The 22727-nt window shown below is 46.9% G+C and overlaps 2 protein-coding genes across 7 annotated transcripts; both read right to left on the bottom strand.

The window, feature by feature from the left end:
* Positions 1-564: 564 nt before the first annotated feature.
* LOC117762166 (potassium voltage-gated channel subfamily KQT member 2-like) lies at positions 565-13902 on the bottom strand. Of its 6 annotated transcripts, XM_034586671.1 has the most exons (19): positions 13499-13902; positions 12343-12493; positions 11401-11491; positions 11123-11249; positions 10864-11039; positions 9347-9472; positions 9018-9128; positions 8829-8924; positions 8072-8166; positions 7921-7989; positions 7676-7705; positions 5590-5669; positions 5089-5331; positions 4095-4142; positions 3717-3825; positions 1927-2058; positions 1701-1821; positions 1428-1603; positions 565-1278 (listed from the first exon to the last, which is right to left on the bottom strand). In XM_034586671.1, the coding sequence occupies exons 1-19, from the start codon at positions 13626-13628 to the stop codon at positions 687-689; spliced, it is 2703 nt and encodes a 900-aa protein (XP_034442562.1). In that variant the 5' UTR covers positions 13629-13902; the 3' UTR covers positions 565-686. The 6 variants fall into 6 exon arrangements, 2 of the variants coding, with proteins under 2 accessions (XP_034442562.1, XP_034442563.1); XM_034586672.1 differs by lacking the exon at positions 4095-4142; XR_004613947.1 differs by lacking the exons at positions 565-1278; positions 1428-1603 and adding an exon at positions 3525-3556 and having other exon boundaries at positions 13499-13901.
* On the bottom strand, positions 8943-20749 carry ctsa (cathepsin A). Its single transcript, XM_034586676.1, has 15 exons — positions 20532-20749; positions 19426-19589; positions 19146-19257; positions 18944-18994; positions 18769-18855; positions 18537-18692; positions 18274-18450; positions 18090-18181; positions 17927-18005; positions 17700-17848; positions 17388-17463; positions 16717-16806; positions 16201-16302; positions 15973-16112; positions 8943-8976 (listed from the first exon to the last, which is right to left on the bottom strand). Exons 2-14 carry the CDS (start codon positions 19587-19589, stop codon positions 16029-16031), a joined length of 1419 nt encoding a protein of 472 aa, XP_034442567.1. The 5' UTR covers positions 20532-20749; the 3' UTR covers positions 8943-8976; positions 15973-16028.
* Positions 20750-22727: the final 1978 nt, after the last annotated feature.

The following is a 22727-nucleotide window of genomic DNA, read 5'->3' as shown; positions in this document are numbered from 1 at the left end:
TAACTGACTCAAACATTTTCAATATTATATAAACGTTCCTGTTGAGATTAACGATACTAAAACAATGATTACATTGTTTACATTCATGTTTTTATGACATGATTTGTCTTGATCCCTTACGTTCACATACATCACCATCATTTAAAGCCCCTCCCCCTGACTGTCCACTGACAGCTTAGCAACCGTAACCAGGACCATCGTGTGATGGGCGAGAACGAGCCAGGTTTATACTGTACGACAAATCCATGATGTTAGAAAACAAGATGTCACAGTGACGAGAGAACATTTTTATGAATCAGTGACTGAATTCAAAATAAATAAAATATAACAAAATCACTGAACATGTTTGAGTTCTTTTACACTGGAAGTCAACAGTCTGTTGTCATGGTGATGTGTCAGATATTGTTGACTTCCAGTGTAAAAGTTTTAAAATTGAACAAATAAATTGATCAATAATCTTCTGATTATAGTTAATATGGGTCTTAAGATGTCACAGCAGTGAACCAATCAGTGAAAGAAAAAACACTTGCTGAACAAATGAAAACACTGACGTCTTCTTTTCCCATGATGCTTCACTCTCAGCTGGTGTTAATGTCTCGTCTCTGACGTTTCATTCACATTTTCGAGGCTCTTTAGTTTTCTGCTGGTTCTTCCCTGGTTCACCTTCAGCTCCACCTGGTTCCGGTCTAGGCCTGGTCCGAGTGTGGTGACGGGGCACAGAGCTCAGAGTCGGAGTCTGACTCGCCCTCAGCAATGTAGGGGCGGAGGGCGGAGCCTCCACCTCCTCGCCGGTCCAGGTTGGAGGAGTAGAAGCTGTTGTTGAGGAAGTCCAGGTTCTCTCTGGACTGAGAGATGGAGAACCCACTGAAGGAACGTTCCAGCTCCTCGTGGTCGACGGACGGGATGGAGACGGACGTATCACTTTCCAGCTTCACCTCCTCCCCTCCCCCCTCGGTCCCATTGATCCCCTCCCCTGCCCTCTCTGCCCCCCCTCGCTCTCCCGTGCTTTGCCGGTTCGACCGCTTCCCTCCATGTCTCTCTCCGGCCGGAGGAGGTGGGAGTCGAACCAGTGACCCGCCTCCCACCGGACTTGGTGTGTTGCCGTGGCTACGCTGATGAGGGGGTGGGGCATGTTGAGGGAGTTGGGAGCTGATTGGCTGCCAGGAGGTGGAGGGAGGGCATGTGGGGGTTTTGTAGTTTCTGTGACCCGTGGAGCTGCTGGAGCGAACCATCTTGGTCACATGATGAGTCTTCTCCACTTGGTCGCTAGGCAACACCCTGCACAACACGTAAACAACATGTGAACAACGTGTGATACTGATTCTTGTTCTGGTGACACTGGTTCTAGTCTGGTACTGGTTCTGGTCTGACACAGGTTCTGGTCCGACACTGGTCTGATGTGGTCTTCAGTAACCAGGGACACTTACTGCAGGGTCTTGGGGACAGACTGGCTCTTCTCCAGCTGATCCACTGGACTGTGGTAGGGCGGAGCTGGGTCTGGCTCCTTGGATCCAAAGTAGGCGTCGGTCTCAGCCTGAGGGATTCCCATTCGCTGGATGTAGATGTTCACCAGGAAGTCCAACTTTCTCTCCATGGACAGCACCTGTGGGTCACATGAGCGGCAGAGGACCAATCACATTCAAAGCTGAAGCTGCATCAGTAAACCTGCGCAGCTCAACACACTGGTTGTTAATGGTTACCTGCTTCTCCACCTTCCCCAACCGTCCCATCATGCTTGGATCCTCAGGAAGCTCCTCATTGGCTGCTTTGGGACGGTCTTTGTCTGCAGTTGGTGTTCCTCTGCCAACAATCTGATCCACTCTGCCAATCAGGACACAGAGCAGGTCAGGAATCCATGACAGCGCTGATACTAAAACATTTGACAGGAAACACAAACTGGCCCAACCTCAGAGGTCAGAGTCTTACCTGGACTGGAGGTTCTTGATGCGGGCAAGCATGTCCAGGTGACCGGCTGAATACTGTTCGATCACATCCATGACGTCATATGGACGGAGACTCTCCTTAAACTTCCTCTTAGACACCATGAAACGCATGATGCTGCGACAGAGGAAACAGGAAGTCAGCTGTGACCACGAGGACCCCTGCTGGCGTGTTGTGTCCAGTAGGTCTTAACTGGTCTCTGTAGACTACATTCACCTCATAGACCTACAGAGTCCTCACAAAATGGACTTGTGTGTACATCCAACATGGAGAAGACCCAGAACATGTTAAAGGTGAACTGTACTCTAGTTCATAGAAATACTCGTCTATGAAACATGAAGAAACTCATCAGCTGAACAAATTCCAAACATGTTTTAAGGAGATAAAAACCTGGATGACCTCAATAAAACAGAGGTTCTAATACTTGGCCCTAAACACCTCAGAGATTCATTATCTAATGATGAAGCTGCGCTAGACGACATCGTCCTCACCTCCAGTGAAACATCAGGGAGTGATCTTTGATCCTGATTTTTCCTTTGATTCTCACTTAAAAAACATTTCTAGGACCGCCTTCTTTCACTTGTGTAACATCTCAAACATCAGACATGTCCTTTCTCAAAAAGATGCAGAAGAACGAGTCCAGGCCTTTGTTCCATCCAGACGTGATTATTGTAATTCCTTATTCTCAGGCTCCAGCAGGAAGTCGTTAAAGACTCTGCAGCTTGTCCTAAATGCTGCAGCACGTGTCCTGAAGAGAACCAGGACCAGAGACCACATGTCTCCTGTGTTAGCTTCACTACACTGGCTTCCTGATACATTTAGAATTTAAAACCCTCCTCCTCACCTACATTAATAATATGGCAGCATCAAACCTTAAAGAGCTCATAGTACCTTATCACCACTAGAGCCCTGAGCTCCCAGAATTCAGGCTGTTGTCCCTAAAGTCTCTAGAGGAGGAGCCAGAGCTTCAGCATCAAGCTCCTCTCCTGTGGAATCATCTCAGCTTCAGTTGTGGAGGCAGACTCCCTCTGTACGTTTAAAGCTCCAGTGTGTACGATTCAGGTGAAAGGATCTTCAGGCAGAAATTGAACATAAAATAATCATAGTGATGTTTTCACTAGTGTTTAATCATCTAAATTGTTGTTTTCTTTACCCTAGAATGGGCCCTTTATATTTAAATACTTTATATATAAATACTTTATATTTACATCAGGAGCGGGCCCTCTATGGAGGCAGCCATGTTTTTTTACAGTAGCCCAGACTGGACAAACTAAACCTTTTTTACGGCTGAAGATGAAACTCGACAACAAACACGTTTGTTCTTTTATTCATCTGATGAACTGAGAGTCGTTGGTCTTTAGTTTGGATCCACTTCCTGAACTGATCCAGGATCTGCTTCAGACTAAAGAACTGAACAACTGGTCCATCAGAGAAGAACCAACACAGATCGGATCAGCAACAAGAGACGAGCTGTGGACACCAACACCAACAGGAATAATAAGAATAAAGAATGTCTTACCAAACAGCGTGACAGAGGAGCAACACAACAGAAAACAATGAACCTAACTGGACATCAGACTAACTCTTACCCAACAGCTGATGGTGACCTTTGACCCTGGGTGAGCACAAACCAATAAAAAAAACGTAAAGAATAATGTGAATAAAAATGATTCAGTGCAGAATAAGAGCAAATAAAGGTGAGAAAAGCGATGATGAATGATGAGCAGAGAAACTGATCAAATATGTGATTTTCTAAATCAAATAAAAACTCGTACCAGATGGCTCTGATGGTGACCTTTAACCCCGGGGTCAGATCCTGGGGGACAAACTCACAGTGGCAGCTCTTGTTGTCGTCAGCCATGTCTTCTCCTGGCAGGCTGGCGTCTGAAACCAACAACATCATCAGTGTCACTCAGCGCCCCCTACCTGCAACTGATGGACCAACATTGTGTTACAGCAACAGGACCAGAAACATGTTTGTCCAAGTTCCAGAACCACACGACCCCTGACCTACGGTCCTCTGACCCCTGATCTTCTGGACAGAACAACCCTGATACTGGACGACAGTAGCTCTGCTCTGTGTGTGCGTGTGCGTGTGTGTGTGTGTGTGCGCGCGTGCGCGCGCGCGCGTGCGTGTGTGCGTGTGTGCTGACCTGGGGAGCTCTTCTGTCTGAACTCTTCATCCTGCATCTCAATGAGCACTACAGGAGGAGACAGAGGAGACACGGAAGTCTTCATCAGGTCCTGACGTGTTTATTTAAAGAAACAGTCCAACATCCTCAGTTTCACCACAGACACCGTGTCATCACTTAGCCTAGCTTAGCATAAAGACTGCAAACAGGTGGAAACTATATCATCATAATGATTACATTCAAAGGCATTCAGTTCCAGTCATGTTTTCATAGTGAAGAAGAAGCTCAGAATCATGCTGGTTTATATGTTTCCATGCTGACACAACAGTTACCTCAAACTATAAACCTGTAGAAACCAGTCAGATCCACAATGAACCAATCAGATTCAATATAAACCAGTCAGGTCCTGTATGAACCAGTCAGGTCCTGTATGAACCAGTCAGATAAACCAGTCAGATCTAAACCAGAGAGAACCGTTACAAACCAGTTGTCCCAGATGATGAGATTTGCTGTTTCCTCTCCTTCCACCTCGTTCTCTTCACTATCTCCTCATCTCCTCTTTTAAATTATCTTTTCAATGTTTAGATCAAATCTTTAAACTGTGTTTAACATGTTTTTATTCTTTGACGACTCCGACGTGTGTGTTTCATGTGTCTGATCTTTGTCTCAGAATCTATCAATGGGTCTGATCGTAAATGAAAAGCTCAGGTCAGGAACGTGAATCACTTTTATATCTTTGATCATTTGTTTGGTTTGGTTGTAGTTGCAAAACTGGGAGTGACCACTGGGACAAAGTGCATCACATGTAGGAGTTACTCTACAAGAATCATGCACCAACCACAAGAGGTTCATGTTCATCAGAAGTTCACATCTAGCTTGTTGATCTGACCACATGACAGATCCTTGGTCAGCAGATGTGGTCGTGTTGGGAGGTCATGTCGTTCTAAAGTTGTGGATGTTCAAATTGTGACCCACAGTCAGAGAGTTCTGATTGGCTGTACCCAGCAGGTCTTACCTTCAGAGTTTTGGCGTGAAGCAGCTCCTCGGATCCTGAAGGCCTGTCGGGTTCTGCTGCGTTCTCCGAAGCTCCAACTCTTTGGAACCTTGCTGGGACTCTCCTCCAGACAAGGCTCCATGCTGGGGGACCGTCGCAGGGCCTGGATCCCCCCTGGACCACCAGGACCTCCAGGAACTCCAGGTGCCCCACCAGGACTAGGACCCACACTAGGAGCAACACCGGGGCCGACTGTAGGAACCACTTAAGAAAGTAAGCAGTGAAGGATGGATAGAGGTTAAGGATGTGAGACACAAGAGAATCAGTACTGTAGTTGAGTTCTGTCCCGGTTATTGTTCAGGTTATAGTCTAGTCCGCAGGTTTTCAATCAAACCAGTTCTGGCAGGTTTTTTCATGAACAAGTTCCTCCAGTCTGGTTTAATGTTTATCAAATAGTAAGTAATAATAAGGTTCTTGCTGGTTGGTGGGAACTTGAACCTGCAGACCTTGGTTCTAACTCACCATGCTGGGGGGAACCTTTCCCTTTGGTTCCTGAGCTGCGGGGGGACGAGAAGACCCTCTCCTTCAGACTGACCTTCTGACTGCAGACAAAATAACAGACAAGTTTAATCAATGTGTTTTGGGATCAGGTCAAGAGAAAAGTTCCTGAATGTCCTTTATTGTCCCAATGAGACATGATTCTTGTCCATGATTTCAGATGTTGGGGCTCTGCACGAACAGGATGATGAGACAAATTTCAACATGAGGGACAAGTTCAGCGAATCTTCTCATTAGTGCCAAACCACAACAAACGTTTACCAAAGGGAAGAAACCTAAATTCTGACCCTAACAGAGCCAGACTGATCTGAACGAGGGGAATGCCGTTCTAATCACAGTCTGCTTTAACAAACATCATATCTGACCAGGAGGTGGTTCTCTTATACCTATTGTTAGAATTTACCAACTGACTTTGTTGTTTATCATCAGAACATCTGCATGTTTGTTGGACAGTCATGATGATCACCATTTGGTGGATCAGGCAGAGGAAGCTGGACGGACCTGGTAAACAAACTGATAATGATTTTGAACTGGGACCATAAGGGGAACTGCACGTTTTACCTACATGCCAAGGGAGTGGACACTTCAGGGTGTGATGTAGTTATATCCAGTCTCCGGTTATGGTTACCTTCACCCTGTGTTCATGTCCGAAACTGAACTAACCACTAACCAATAATCACTGCTCCAAATACAAGAGTAAAAGTGTACTACAGGGGGGTGGGAGAGCTTTGCATTTTGTTTGATAAAAGACTTTGTACTTGGAAAGAAAATTGAAAAAGCTATAAATAAAGTTGTAAGTCTTCCAATTATCTGACAGCGGGTTGCAGAAGGATCTGACCAAGCTGAGTATTTCAGACATGCCTCTCCCCAGCCATGCTTTCCAGCTCCTTCTGGAGGTTCCCAGGCCAAACCTGATATGTCGACTCTCCAGCAAGTTCTGGGTCTACCCTTGGGTCTTCTCCTGGTTGGGCGTGCTCGGTAAACCTCCAATGGAAGGGATCCATGAGGAAACCTCTCCGAACAACCTCAACTGTCCCCTGTAGACATGAGGGAGCAGTAATTCTACTCTAAGCTCAATCCGGAGGCCTGACCTCCTCTCTGTATCTCTAAGGCTGAGCCCAGCCACCAAAAACCCTTTTTCAACTCAACGCTTGTATTCATGATTGAATTATTTTATTACCCAGAGGTTGTAACCATAGCTGAGCGTTGGAAAGTAGAACATGCAGTTAATGGAAAGTTTTGCCTTGCAGCTTAGCTTCTACTTCATCACAGCTGTCCAGGACAACACCGACCATTCTGTCCATCTGACGTTCCATCCCCCCCTCACTCATGAACAAGGCCCCAAGAATCTTAGACTCTTTCACTTGGAGCAGAAACTCACCCCCAACCCAGACAGACCAATCCACCGTTTTCTGACAAAGAACCCAGGTCATCCTCAAGACTCGTTAGGGTTTTCCAGGTCTGTCCAGCAGGCTTCCCCACCATCTGATCCAGTCCACCACCAGGTTGTGATCAGTTGACAGCTCTGTCCAAGACATACAGCTGCAGATCTGATGATATGACCAAAAATCGATCATTCATCATTAGCCTTAGCTGTTCCGGTACAGTGAAACCTTTTACCCACCTTGTGTTAAATTATGGCCAACCCACACTACCACTACCACTAAAGTCCAATAGCAAAACACTACTCAGATTACGATCAGGCGGCCGTTACTCCTAATCACGCCCCTGCAGGTTTCTTCATCGAGGTCCAGCAACCAAACTCCCCAGTAAGCTTCCAGCAGGTCTGGCTCCAGGAAGGTTAGGTTCATACATATATATATATATATATATATATATATACACAAATATATTTCATAGTGACTCATTTTATCCCACTATGCATCAATATAAGTTGTTTACAAACAATGGTCAATAACTGATCAACATAAACCATCATGCACTCGCGATGGGGGGGTCAGAGCTCAGGGTTCATGGGTTCTCCGACTGAATGATTACAAATCTTGGTCTGAGAAAGAAATCAGACATGAACATAAAGATGGACACTGACCTGGGAGATGGTTCAGGCTGGACGTCCTTCCTACAGAGAGACAGATAGAGAGACAGATGAGAGAGAGACTGGTTGTTATTATTTTTCCTTGTGACGAATCTTCTAGATGACTGTGACTTTAGAATAAATTAAAGTTCACACTTCAACAAAAGTACTGTAGTAGTTATAGTTGTGGTTGTTTTGGAGTACTTGATGCAGTACTCTGTGTACTTGCTGTAGTAGTAATACTTGTAACATATTCTAACCTGAATGAGAGTCCTGATTTGTTCTTGAGGTTCCTCAGTAAATCCAACTGATTGAGAGGAGGAATCAACCTGAGACACAGAGAAGACGATTTAATCATAGCGACAGACAGGCAGGTAGAAACCGACAGACAGACAGGTGAGACCGACTCACCTGTACATGGGGACAGACACCGTCCTCTCGTAATAGTCCCAGGTGGAAGACAGATCAGTTCGGCTCAGATTTGTGGCGTAAACTCTCCACGCCGCCTGCAGACGGACAGAGGAGGATTATTTCCCTGGAAACAACTACAAGCCAGATGCAGACAGAGCAGGAAGGAACCCATCGCCCGCACAGATTTTCAAAGTAAAAGCACATAAATATGTTTGCTGCATCATTGGTTTTAATGTGGAGTAAATATTTGTCACTGAGTTTCTGCTCTAAACATGTTTCATCCAGTTTCAGCTGCAGGAGTTTGTTCTAAATTAAGTGATGATGTCATCGGTCACATGTCGTCACTGCAGAAACGAAACAAGCCGATGAATTGAAAAGATTTGTCTTCGTCATCAGCAGCTTCTTTGTGGTTCTGAGTTTTAAGTTTCAGAACTTAAAGTTAGCTCCATGTCTTTTTCCTAAAGTGGTTATGTCGCCGAACGATAAGGTTACCATAGCAACAAGGTTACCGTAACAGTGAGGTTACCATAACAGTGAGGTTACCTTAACGATAATGTTAGTGTAACAACAAGGATCCATTAAGAATGAGGTTACCATAACGATAAGGTTAGTGTAACAGCAAGGTTACCGTAACAGTGAGGTTACCATAACGACAAGGTTACCGTAACATTGAGGTTAAAGGAACGATGAGGTTACTGTAACGATACGATGGACTTGCTCAGAGAAAATGGCCGTGGCCATCAGAGTGTCAGTTCACCTGGATGAGTCCGGCTGCTGGGTTTCGTCTCTTCTCAAAGTGTTTTTGTCGGTGCTGCTCCTGGACCTTCAGAGCAAAACCGGAACCCAGGATCCCCTGAGGACACAGATTAGAACCGCAGACCAGGTGAGTGGAGACCAGGTCGACGCTAACCTCAGGTTAACTCAGGTAATCATTTGAATGACTCACAGCGGGCAGAGCAAAGAAAGATACTCCGATCAGAGTGAAGGTCGCAGCCAGGAGACGTCCATTCCAGGTGATGGGGAACTTATCTCCATAACCGATGGTTGTCAATGTGATCTGACAGAAACAGAACAATCAGATCGCCTGGAAACAAGTAACAGGATGTCAAGACAAATGTCGAGGTCAAACCTGAGATGTAAATCGCTGAGTCAGTCTTTCTTAGAAAAGACTTTAACCTGAACGAGATCTTAACTCTACCCAGTCTGACCGGGTTGATGTAATGTCCCCTGAAGTCATAGTAACATGTATCACAGTATCATGTGTTTCAGTCTCACCAGTCCCCACCAGAGGGCGTCAGCATACGTCTCAAACTGTTCGTTATCTTCTTTTTCTGCCAAATAAACGAGGAAACTGGCCAGAATGAGACACAGGAAGCCGATGTACCAGGCTGTGATCAACTCCTGTAGGGGGCGACAAAGAGACATTAGGAACAGAAACAGAGAGAGAGACATGAGTAGTTACCCAGTTGACCTATGAGAATAGAGAGAGAGAGTAGAGGAGACCTGGCCGTCATTTGGCTCGACCTTGTCAACAGCACTGAGAAGGTGCCATTTTCCAGAGAGGACCGAAGAACACTACAACAATTTCAGTCTGAGATGCACCATTGGAACCACAACATCTGAATGGCATCGGCTACAAAAAGGCATCATCCCTGGTTGCACCATATCAGGAGCCCAGATTCCATCAGGGACAGAGAGGCCGGTGAAGAGGCTGGGGAAGATCTTCGACTGCCCCTTTAGAGACACTGCAGAGTCCAGTCAATAAAGCATTGATTTATCAGCATGGAATCCTCTGAAGACTTTGAACAATGCTTCCTGCAGCTTCTCTACTTATTAATGAGGAGACAATGACCAATGTGGAAGGCTTTGAGAGAAATATCAGCTAGTTCCTTTGGTGGTGGCTGGGCCTGCCTGAGTTTAAGCGGTATTGCCCTTTAGGGGCACACCAACAATCCATGCCAGTACCCAGGCATGCCCACTGTGCCTGGCAAGAGGTTCCCTGGAGCACATCATGAGCTGCTGCTCAAAAGCCTTGGGAGAAGGCAGGTAAAGGTGGCACCATGACCAGGGGCTGAAAGAAGGGCAGGAGAGACACTGTTGATGGAGCTCAGGGCCTCTACTACTGGACTCCTACTTTCAGAGTGCGATTGGTAGCTGACGGTCGACCTAGGGAGGCTTGATAGAGGAGGCCCATTAACACAAGAAGGTTAAATATCTAGGGATTTTCATTGAATGCAGATGGAAGGCCCGTGTGTGCCCATGGAGGTGGGCTGCAGAGCTTTGCAGGGGAGAAGAGACACCAGGAACTAGGCTGCAGAAAAGACGTGGAGGTGGCTGTGGATCAAGAGGGGTGATCCGTGAGGTAGCACACAACTTGGACACGAACCGGGGAGCGATCGCCTCCGGCTCGGTTTCCCTGCCGATGGTGACCGAAGAACTAAAACATCTTGTGACTCTGAGTTCATCACTGATGATGTGACATACAATCACAGACACAAGAAAAAAGATCTACTTTTATTTTCAGACTGAAACTGAAATCATACACACACAAACACACATCTTTAAACAAACTGGGAGTGAAACACTGGGGAGGGGAGGATCAATAACAGTCCAGGATCAATGGATAAGATCAGATGTAACAAACATGATACGAACAAACCAGGACTGCTGACACACACACACACACACACACACACACACACACACACACACACACACACACACACACACACACACACACACACACACACACACACACACACACACACACACACACACACACACACACACACCTTGCTGTGGGCGTACACCACTGATCCAAGCAGTTTCCAGGTTCCTCCTCGTCGGTCCATACGGATCATCCTCAGGATCTGAAGGAACCGAAGAGAACGAATTGCTGATGTCGCAAAGACGTTCCCCTGAGTCCCCGCCGCCAAGACGGAGATGGATGCTATCAACACCATAACGTCTGAGAGACAGACAGGTCAGAGAGAGAGAGAGGTGAGTCCTACCGTCCTCTGGTGAACGTGTCTTTATCGTGGTCAGACTCACCGATGACACAAAAGGGTTTTCTGGCGAACTTGAGTCGTCCTCTCCATCCTCTGAACCGACAACAACAACCTGCAGCCCAGATCCTCACCATGTACTCCACCCCGAACACCACGATGGTCACCACTTCCTGTGACATGACGACAACAACACACCGTAAAAAACTTATTGATAAAGCAGCTGATTGATTTCTGTTTTGATGGTTTCCTGTTGAATTAGCCGGAGCACTGACTCAGAAAGTGCCTGACCTCTGACCTCAGATCAGATAAAAGTGTTTTTACCAGGATGTAGAGAGCGTCCTCTGAACTCTTCTCGTACTCTTTGATGGTGGAGAACACAGACAGAACCAGACAGGAGAACACCAGCAGGAACCTGAAAACAAAACATCCACTGACATCTGTGTTTCCAGGGGAATATTAAAACTGTGGCACCTGATCTCAGGTCTTCCTTGAAACTGACTATTGATTTTATCCGTGAGTCACTGACGTCCTTCACTTTAGTTTCCTGTTTCGACTGTTATGTATTTTGATGTTTATTTCAAACAGAAACAGATGTGAGGACAAATATGAAGACAGATGTGAGGACAGATGTGAGGACAGGTGAGGACAGGTGTGAGGACAGGTGAGGACAGATGTGAGGACAGGTGAGGACAGGTGTGACGACAGATGTGAGGACAGATGCGAGGACAGATGTGAGGACAGGCGAGGACAGATGTGAGGACAGGTGTGAGGACAGATGTGAGGACAGGTGTGAGGACAGGTGTGAGGACAGGTGTGAGGACAGATGTGAGGACAGATGCGAGGACAGATGTGAGGACAGGTGTGAGGACAGATGTGAGGACAGGTGTGAGGACAGATGTGACAACAGATGTGAGGACAATTGTGAGGACAGATGCGAGGACAGATGTGAGGACAGGCGAGGACAGGTGTGAGGACAAATGTGAGGACAGATGCGAGGACAGGCGAGGACAGGTGTGAGGACAGATGCGAGGACAGGCGAGGACAGATGTGAGGACAGGTGTGAGGACAGATGTGAGGACAGGTGTGAGGACAGATGTGAGGACAGGTGTGAGGACAGGCGAGGACAGATGTGAGGACAGGTGTGAGGACAGATGTGAGGACAGGCGAGGACAGATGTGAGGACAGGCGAGGACAGATGTGAGGACAGGTGTGAGGACAGATGTGAGGACAGGTGTGAGGACAGGTGTGAGGACAGGTGTTTACACGTAGGCGTGGTAGATGAAGGCCCATCCTCGAGGCCTCTCCAGGACGTTGTACAGGAAGTTCTGCAGTCGTCTGTAGAGAGCATTTCGTTTCGGAGGTTTCTTTCCCCCGGAGACGCTGCTGCGCTGCCGCCGAGGTCCGTCCTCTGCACCTGGACAGAGACAGACATCAGTCAGTGATCAATGAATCCTCAGTTGACTTTAATTCACCAGAAGTCCCCCCCCCCCTCAGAGGGAGAAGCTTCCTTGTGGTATCTGTGGGGCGCCTAATGTCGTTAATACTTTAGCTTCCTGCTAACCACAGTATGCTAACTGTAGCCTGTAAACAAAGATGGACGACACGTCTCCACCTTCTCCAAACATAAAAATTACAATATCTCAGATACAAACGCTGCCATCTTCTGGTGATGACATTGTTTACAGTCAGTCTGTGCAGTCGTAGAGTGGAAACGTTGTATCAAGGTCCCGCCCACACACACACACTACCAATCACAGGAGTCAGTCTCAGCTGTCAATCATCACGTCTCAGCCTGTTTTCATATCATCAAATAACTGATTCAAACCAAACTGATCAGAAACACGTGAACAAACATCAGAGAGATGAGAACGACCTGAAACGACAGAAACATCTTTACAAACATTCATTTAACGTCTACTTTGATTCTTTAGTTTGGTTCATGTCCCATCTGCTAACATGGAGGAGGTCTATGACCTGTACTGCAGCTGGACACCAGGGGGCGATCATGATTATTTGAACTCAGTTTTAGGAGGGATGAGGTGGGGGGTGGGCCAAGACCATGTAGGGAGACTTCCAGTTCCTTGTGACGACACAAAACCCAGGAAGCTCAATCGAGTCGCTCAAGCACGACGTTTCTGACTTAGAGGAACTATAACAAAACGCACGAGTGTTTCCCCCAGAGTGTTTGGGTTGGTAGACATGAGCCAGATACCCACATTAACCTGTAGAAGCACGAACAAAGTGGAATTTGCATGATATGTCCCCTTTAATATCTGGTGGGAGGGGCTTATTTTAAATGTAAATTTTATCTTTAATTTCTGACACACACACACACACACACACACACACACACACACACACACACACACACACACACACACACACACACACACACACACACACACACACACACACCTACCTGATATGAGCAGAGCTCCGTCTCTGGACTCGCTGCCTCCGGCCTCCAGACCCACGAAGCCGACCTTCAGCTTCTTCTGGTCGGTCTGCGCTGCGGGGAACATGCCGCCGTTGCGGGATTTCTGGACCATGACCGAGAGTCCGGCCGCTCACAGAGCACCGAGGCCCGTCAGGCTGAAGGAAGCATCGCTGCGGAGGAAGAGGAGGAGGATGGAGAGAAGAGGAGGAAGAGGAGGAGGATGCAGAGCAGACACTGATCCGCCTGATCAGCAGCTTCTCTGTCATCGACTTCCCGCACAAAAAGGAAATAGAATGACGTCACCGACGGGTTTATTGATGACAGATCAAAAAAAAGAAAGACACCGATCAGCTGATCATTGTCACCATGGCAACTGCATAATGTGAAGTCGGTAACCATGGCAGCCAGAGAGCAAGAGATGGAGTTCAACATGACAGGAGATTAAATATAAGAGGGAGGAGAGGAGGAGAGGAGGAGGACTAGAGAAAGAGGAGGAGAGGAAGAGGAGAGGGAGGAGGAGGAGAGAAGGGGAGGACTAGAGAAAGAGGAGGAGAGGAAGAGGAGGAGAAGAAGAGGAGAGGAAGAGGAGAGGGAGGAGGAGGAGAGAAGGGGAGGACTAGAGAGAAGAGGAGAGGAAGAGGAGAGGGAGGAGGAGGAGAGAAGGGGAGGACTAGAGAGAAGAGGAGAGGAAGAGGAGAGGGAGGAGGAGGGGGAGGAGGAGAGGGAGGAGGAGGAGAGAAGGGGAGGACTAGAGAGAGGAGGAGAGGAAGAGGAGAGGGAGGACTAGAGAGAGGAGGAGAGGGAGAGGAGGAGAGAAGGGGAGGACTAGAGAGAGGAGGAGAGGAAGAGGAGAGGGAGGAGGAGGAGAGAAGGGGAGGACTAGAGAGAAGAGGAGAGGAAGAGGAGAGGGAGGAGGAGGAGAGAAGGGGAGGACTAGAGAGAGGAGGAGAGGAAGAGGAGAGGGAGGAGGAGGGGGAGGAGGAGAGGGAGGAGGAGGAGAGAAGGGGAGGACTAGAGAGAGGAGGAGAGGAAGAGGAGAGGGAGGACTAGAGAGAGGAGAGGAAGAGGAGGAGAGAAGGGGAGGACTAGAGAGAAGAGGAGAGGAAGAGGAGAGGGAGGAGGAGGAGAGAAGGGGAGGACTAGAGAAAGAGGAGGAGAGGAAGAGGAGGAGAAGAAGAGGAGAGGAAGAGGAGGGGGAGGAGGAGAAAGAGAAGAAGAGGAGAGGGGGAGGAGGAGGGGAAGAGGAGGAGGACTAGAGGAGAGGAAGAGGAGCAGGGGAAGAGGAGGAGGACTAGAGGAGAGGAAGAGGAGCAGGGGAAGAGGAGGAGGACTAGAGAAAGAGGAGGAGAGGAAGAGGAGGAGAAGAGGAAGAGGAGGGGGAGGAGGAGAAAGAGAAGAAGAGGAGAGGGGGAGGAGGAGGATAGGAAGAGGAGAGGAAGAGGAGCAGGGGAAGAGGAGGAGGACTAGAGGAGGAAGAGGAGCAGGGGAAGAGGAGGAGGACTAGAGGAGAGGAAGACCAATAATTATGTCAGAGGCATCGTTTACATTCCAGTTAAAAACACTTCAGACAAAACTTCAAGTTGTTTTTTTATTCATTTTAGATTCATTCCACATTTATAAAGCTTCAAAAACAGAATTAACATTTTAACCTCCCTTTGTCCCAGATGAGATTCCTATTAAAAATATCAAAATCCAAAAGTAAATCAATCAGGTCTTTCCCTCTTCACATGAAACAGAAGCACATATATGATGAGGATCCTGTAAATGAAACGACACCAGTGGCGTGAACTTCATCAGTGTTTCATTCGTGATTAATCATCAGGCCCAAAACACACAAACTTTCCAGATGAACCTTTATTTTCTCCAGGTTTAAAATCCTGACGTCTGATGTGTTCACACGACTCTTCTGTGTCAGTAAAGACACGAAGGAAACAACTTTGTTTCCTCCTGATTTTTGATGATGTGGATATTTCAGCACATGGTGTAAACATCTCGTCTTTGAAGCTGTAGATTATAGATTTAATACCAGTGTCCAGTCATCTACAACTCGGTTCTTCACTCTTGATTTTAACAAGTAAAGCTTCGAGAACTTTGACTTGTGAGAACATCTCATTTGAATTAATTTCTGAATTGAGGAATTTTGGGAGGTTACATTTCTCAGAGTTTACCGAAGCTGCAGAAAACAACAGGTCAGAATAAAGATCTGATCTCAGGTCAGAGCAGGTTTGGGACTTGATGAAGTTGTGGATTTGTCGTCATCGTGTTGTGTATCGTGTCTGTTTTTTAACTTGACGTCTCCTCGTTTCAGACGTTTGAATCAGGTTCAGTTGAAAAGAAAAAAATACTTTTTGTTTCAAACTTTATTGAACTGGTTCTTAAACCAAAAACATACAGCAGAAGAAGCTTCACATTAAAGAAACTGATGGCAGTGATCGTTTCCATGACAACCACACAATAGCAACGCAGTAGAGAGCTGTGCTGATTGGCTGGCAGGAGGTGGGTGCCCCTCAGGTCAGTAGGGTTGTCTCTTGATAAATCTGGTGAACATGGCGAAGGCAGCGACTGGTTTATCTGATGGAACCATGTGACCAGAGCCCTGCAGGAGGATGGAGGTAAAGGTCAGCAACCAGGTGAGTCGAGGAAGTGATCAGTGAGGGTCAGCTGATGATGGCGGCAGCGTTTACCTTGACTGTGAGGAAGGCGATGTTGTTAAACTCTTTGACGAAGCCTCCGACCTGTCGACCGTCTTCATCGTTATAGAACCATGGACGCCTCTGAACCAGCACCTGAGACATCAATACACCTGAGTAGGGCTCGAACGATTCTCGAACCAAAACCACGGTCCAGAAGTCCACGGTTCAGTTTGTAAAACGCTGAGACGAACACGTCTCCCTGTCGATCCCCACGCTCTGCCACAGCCTGTCGCGTGCATGTGTCCAATCACAAGCCTGCGTAATCACGTAAACACAGAAGTGACCGGTATCTTCAGAGCGTGGAGGTCGGACAGGACCGTCTGCTTTACTTTTACAAAGTGTGTTCACCGACCGGCCGGCTCACTGTTTACATAGTTTCATGTGAAGCACGACATGTTCATTAGTGTTCCAAATGTTGCTGTTTTAATAAAACCCAGATTTCTTACACAGGGTTAGGGCACACCCCCCCAAAGTGGTTATTGATTATTAAGTCAAACAGGAAGTTACCTGCTGGTGCAGAGACTCAACGAACCACTCATCTCCCATGAAGTTACACGCCATGTCCACGTCGCCGTTATACACCAGGACCCGGTACTTCTGCAGAGACGCCACAGAGTTAACAAGGCCCCGCCCCCCAACTCTGACAGTGTTTATCAATCAATGTCATCATCTAAATGTCCTTCTCTGATTGGCTGAGCTGCACATTCCTCTTCCTGCTGGTTCTACAGACACTGATTTAACGTTGTGTTGTCGAGTTTAAAAATAAAAGTCTGAACAGTGGTTCTCATGTCATGAATTTATATTGAACCTTTACTAACAACCAACCTGTGACACAGAACTGATGTTTAGAGGAAGTGGTTTTCATTAGACTTTCATTATATCTACGATTCTCTCAACTAAATTATTTGTTTCTTGGTCCCGAGTTTAGTTGAACAAAAACTAAATCTGAGGACTGAGACTATAACTAACGGAGGTTCTGTGTGAACAGCTGTTCTGATCAGAGCTGTGGAAACGCCTCAGCTGATAGCAGCATCAGAAACACCTCCACATGTGGATCTAGGGAGAAATCCCACAATGCACTGAGCTCCAGACTGAAGTCGTTCTCTGTATGTTGGAGAGAAATCTGTAGTTTCCGCTGAGAGGTAATAAGTGTGAATGAAGTTTGTGAGTTCACTGACCAGAGCAGAGAGAAGCTTCAGATACTGTTTCCTGACGTCCAGACACAGACGACCATAGTTCAGATTCACCTCCGCACTGCAACACACACCTTGTATTATTATTATAATAACACACACGTTTGTACAGCCATCTTAGGGAGGACACTCATTGGCATAATGCATAATGCATTCAAACTAAATGCTTAACCCTTAACCAAACCTGAGTCTAACCCTAAAACGAAGTCTTAACCCCAAATAGTCCATTAAAAAGGGGGGGGGGGGGGGGGGGGGGGGGGGGGGGGGGGTCACAAAGTGAGGACACACACACACTACCTGCAGATGACCCAGTCCGGGACCTCAGGGCGGATGTGCAGCGCGGCTCTGACGTACGGACTGTTCAGGTAGAGGGAGGAGGGGGTGGAGTTTGTGCAGGGGGGGTCCAGACGGACGGACAGGTGGCGAGATGCCAGAACTCGAAACTTCTACAGAGTCAGAGAGAAACCCCGGTTTGTACAGATCCACCAGGTGAGTTCAGGTGAACCAAGGTGACTCACACTCACCTGGTTCCACAGCTGAGTCCACTGATGATTGATGAACGAGTTCCCCAGATCCCTGATCACCAGGTCGCCTCGCTCCACACTGATCAATAACAGGAAGTCAACACCGGTCTCCAAAAGCTCAGATGTACACATGTTGACTCAGAGGTCAGAGGTCGCAGCTCACCTGACTCTCTGTCCAACTCCACCTGGACATGACGAGTACAGGTTGTACATGTTCAGACCTGAACTGTAGACGACGTCCTGAACCTCCGACACCTGCCGACAGAGACACCTGCTTTAAACCGGGTCGAACCAGATTCTGTAACCGGGTTCAGATCAGTATTTATCACAAACCGGTTCAGACTCACGCTGGCAGAGCAGTTCTGGTCCTGATTGTTGTAAAAGTTGCACGTCGCGTCGCTGCAGCAAAACGTCTGCAGCCGGCTCCACAGTCCGCTCCCCAACAGGCCGTGGTAGTAGGCGAAGAACACCAGAGAGTTATCGTTCATCTCGTAACTCGACATACCGTTTCCCACGGCAACGCCCTAACACGACAGGGTGCTTATTTAGTTAATATGAAAGTTGACAGTGATGTCACTCTGGCGTGTGGTGCTATGACACCGGTGCGTACCTGCAGGTTGAGGGTGGCGTCCTCCATCACTCGCTCTGCCAGCGTCGGGATGTAGATTCCTCCGTAACTCTCTCCGGTCAGAAAGAGGTTGTTCTTGCTGAACTCTGGGAACAAACGGAAGAATTCCCTCAGAGCCAGGAAGTTGTTCATAGACACCTGGAACGAGGAAAAAAATAAAATCACTCAACACCTGTGAGCCAATCAGGACCTGAGTTTCAGACGCGTCACTGACCTCGGTGTCGTTTGTCACGTAATTCTTATCATCAGAGTACGAGAAACCAACTCCTGCTGGAGACTCCAGGTACAACATGTTGGCAAGCTGCTTGGAAACAGTGAACCAATCAGCTTTCAGGAATCAAACCATGTGTCCAAACCACCCGACACACAAGATGGCGTGCAGAACTGACCTTGTTCCAGGAATAAGGGTTGTACTGCAAAGTCACTCCATCATCCTGGATCTTAAAATGACAGGTCAGAAGTCAGCAGGTGGCGCTGTGACGTGACATTTCATTGAGCTGACGCTTTTATCCAAAGTGCATCAACCATGAGGGAACAAACCCAGAACAACAAGAATCAGACATCCCAGTGGTACAGGTAGAGGTTACCTACCAGGAAGGGTCCGTGTTCGGTCAGCAGTCCGTCCAGAGAGCTGCAGCCGGGGCCGCCATTCAACCACAACACCACCGGGTCAGAGGACGGGTCGTTCTGGGACTCCACCAACCTGAGAACAAGCTGAAGCTCAGCTGACGTAGCGAGGGCCGGGTGGATGTCGTGGAAATCAAAGAGCTCATAGAAACATTTTATTATATTTGTTTTTCCTCCATAACATGTGACAGTGGAAACGGTGACATCACACGTGAAGTGTCAGGTGTGCGTCTCAGGTACTGACCAGTAGTGCAGGTGTTTTCCGTCGGCCACACTCAGGTAACCAGAGTAATGTCTGAAACTCGGCTGTTTCTGCAGACCAGGCAGGAAGGTCACCTCATCTTCTGCCGGCGCCGCGTCGCTGCCCAGCAGAGACGACAGGAAGTAACACAACACCACCAACTGCATCTGAAACCAGACAGGAAGTGACATCAACACCTTTAGCAAGAAACAGTACGAACATGGAACAACAAATACAAATCAAATGAAAATTAATTCAAACTGAAAGTAAATGATATAATGAATCATGGCTCTTTATGATTTTGTGTTAGTGGAGATGTTGTAAATAAAGTTTAGAGTTTCTCTCCTGAACATGAAATTGTCTCAAATAAAATGTATAGAAAAAAGATCTTTGTGTCCAACTCAGGACTGAGGACGAACTCAAACATGGGACGTTTCGGGAAATGATGCGTTTGCTTTGTTTTGAGTTTCTATTAAAACGCAACAGTCGATGTAGTCGAGGAAAACAAAAGGTTAATTAGTCTGTAGCTTTAATGTTTGAATACTTTGACTGTGAAATTTATCAAGAGAGAAAAAACTGTTAAAATATCTTCTTTCAACTTTCATTTTAAAATCAAACACCAAATCAAACGTTAAAACAAAGAGAGAAATCTGCAGCAGAATGAGATGAATCATGACTTCATCATGAAGCAGTGTGTGTGTGTGTGTGTGTCTGTCTGTGTGTGAACAAACATCAGTTTCATCTTCTACACAAACCTCTGACTCTGTTTTCACCTCAGACAAGAACACGTGTTCAAATGGGACGAATAGGAATAAAGAGCAGCTACACGTGATGGACAGCAGGGGGCGCTACAGGGCTGAGTGTAATACACGTTATTAGAGGAAGTTGTTTCAACATGTTTCAGTTTGTTTTAGCTGCTGTTTCTGTCTCTGGCTACTAACTGAATACTAAATACTAGCTGCTAAATACTAACTGCTAAATACTAACTGCTAAATACTAAATACTAAATACTAGCTGCTAGCTGCTAGCTGTGAGCACCAACAGCAAAGTTCCACAGAAAAAAACTTCAAACAGGAACCGAGGAAAGTTCTGTCCGTCAACACCCTCACCTTCACCGGGTTCCTCCGGGTTCTACCTGGTTCTTCTGGGTTCCACTGAGTTCCACCGGGTTCCACTGAGTTCCACCGGGTTCCTCTGGGTTCCACCGGGTTCTTCCGGGTTCTACCTGGTTCCACCTGGTTCTTCTGGGTTCTTCCGGGTTCTACCTGGTTCTTCTGGGTTCCACTGAGTTCCTCTGGGTTCCACTGGGTTCCACCGGGTTCCACCGGGTTCCACCGGGTTCCACCTGGTTCCTCTGAATAGCTGAAGTCGCAGCTGGCGACAATATAGAATCACAGAGGTCACATGACAGCAAACTGTCACATGACACACTCCGTCAGTCAGCTGACAGCAGGGGTGTGTTCATCAGCTCACAGGCGCAGTACCGCCACCTGCTGGACTGGAGTGAGGATCAGATGATTGACAGGAGCCTAACTCGGAGTCAGTTGCTATGGAAACACAGGTGAAGGTTTTCTTCTGGATCTGAGTTGATCTGAAGTCTATGAACATGATGTGAGACACGTGATCATCATCATCTTCCTCTGGTTTATCACAGCCACAAACTCTTCATCAGTATAAAGTATATCCCATAAATGTGTTTGATGGAATTCTAACGGATCCTTTGGACGACGTGTTGTTCACACTTTGTGTTTGGTCACCGTGACAACAGCCTCGTGCACAGCTGCATGAAGAGATGATGGTCTCACTCTGGTGCAGAGGAAGTGGACCTCAGAGCTTCAACATCTGCTGGACAGATGTTAGAGCAGCGTGTTCATGAACATGGCGTCACAGTCACATGTTACACTGACACACGTGTGTTGAGGATCATAACAAAGTCACATGATGACCTCTCCATACAGTGAGAACCTGAGCCTGTCAGGAACTGACTCTGTCAAACATTTCTTATCCTGAAGTCACAAAGAACTGAGACGGGCTTGAAGAGGAAGTGAAATCATCATGTTGAGACAAGTGTCTCCACAGAATAACACAAGCTGTTCAACACAACAGGCCCAAGATGTCCACTGTCTTCAGGACATCATCTCTCAGACACTTTCTGTCCCTTGTCTCTGCTGTGAACCTCCCATCAGCAATTATTTCCCAGCATGCTGCTGTTCCCAGAGGCCTGCTACAGTCTCCCCCTTGTGGTTGTTCTGAGGTGGTGTCGAGAACGTACAACAAGAATCTTCATCTACGTTTGTATAAAACGTCCTCGGGTCAGTTTTCTATTAAATATGGTAAAATGTTTATGAAACAGTTTCCTCAGAGACTTAAAGATGCTCTGCTCTTCATCGACTCTTCTTCATACTGTAAATGTCTCATTCACTTTTCTTCTGGTTGTTTCCATGATGTCAAACTGGTGATTTTGTTCTTCTACCTGCACCAAGGACGAGATGTTTCCACCTGTTTGTTTGCAAGAGGAAAGAAAAGCAGAGTCATGATTCCAGTGAAGTCGGTGGAAGGATGTTTATTGAGCATTAAAGCAGAGACAAGTAGAAACAGGACTTTTCTCTCTGAGATGTTTTTCTTCTCGTTACATCTGGTTTGTCACAGAGGAAATGATCCATGTGTTTGACTCATAGACTGAATATAAAGGCTTTGACTGGGATGTGCTGCTGTTATACTACAGCGCCACCTGTGGGTCAAAAGTAGAAAAGCCACCACCGCTCTGCAGCTGATGCAGAAATGAAAACGTCCCATTTTTAAGTCCAGAGTTTTGATCTTTTGTGTCAAAGACAAAACTCTGATTTTAAACTCAAAGTGATTTCAATGTGTTTAACTTTGTGTGGAACTAAATCAATTTGTGACGTGAATCCAGGAACTTTAAGATCATAAACAAACATATACACAGAATGTGGTTCTACACACATGGAGACATACTGAGGGACAAAGGTGGACAATAATAAAGACAAACTTAAATACACTGTATGTGACTCTTTACAGAGGGTTTATATATTCTGCTTGTGTCATTTCAATAAACACATTCTTCATGTGAATAAACACAATCGGGGCAGGAAGGTTGCTGGTTTGAATCCGGTTCAGATGGGGTCTTCCTGTGTGGAGTCTGCATGTTCTCCCCGTGTTTTCTCCAGGTGCTCCGGCTTCATCTCACAAACACATGCAGATTAGGGGTTGTGTAGATTGGAGACTACACACAAGCTGCTGCTGCTTCAGCCTCTGGATCCTCAGGACACAGCTCAGCCTCCGTC

Source organism: Hippoglossus hippoglossus, chromosome 5 (genome assembly GCF_009819705.1).
Source record: "Hippoglossus hippoglossus isolate fHipHip1 chromosome 5, fHipHip1.pri, whole genome shotgun sequence".
Lineage (NCBI taxonomy): Eukaryota > Metazoa > Chordata > Actinopteri > Pleuronectiformes > Pleuronectidae > Hippoglossus > Hippoglossus hippoglossus.
Note: the sequence above shows the minus strand (reverse complement) of the source record. Positions and strands in the feature narration are given on the sequence as shown.

Excerpts from the sequence above, each read along its gene's own strand:
- LOC117762166 (XM_034586671.1), bottom strand. The coding sequence starts at position 13,628 with ATGGTCCAGAAATCCCGCAACGGCGGCATGTTCCCCGCAGCGCAGACC. Across the intron at positions 11,040-11,122 it reads AAAACCCTTTTGTGTCATCG|ACGTTATGGTGTTGATAGCA; the intron begins GTGAGTCTGACC and ends TCTGTCTCTCAG. Across the intron at positions 7,990-8,071 it reads GTGTCTGTCCCCATGTACAG|GTTGATTCCTCCTCTCAATC; the intron begins GTGAGTCGGTCT and ends TCTGTGTCTCAG.
- ctsa (XM_034586676.1), bottom strand. The coding sequence starts at position 19,589 with ATGCAGTTGGTGGTGTTGTGTTACTTCCTGTCGTCTCTGCTGGGCAGC. Across the intron at positions 18,995-19,145 it reads CCGAACACGGACCCTTCCTG|ATCCAGGATGATGGAGTGAC; the intron begins GTAGGTAACCTC and ends TGTCATTTTAAG. Across the intron at positions 16,303-16,716 it reads TTGAGTCTCTGCACCAGCAG|GTGCTGGTTCAGAGGCGTCC; the intron begins GTAACTTCCTGT and ends TTGATGTCTCAG.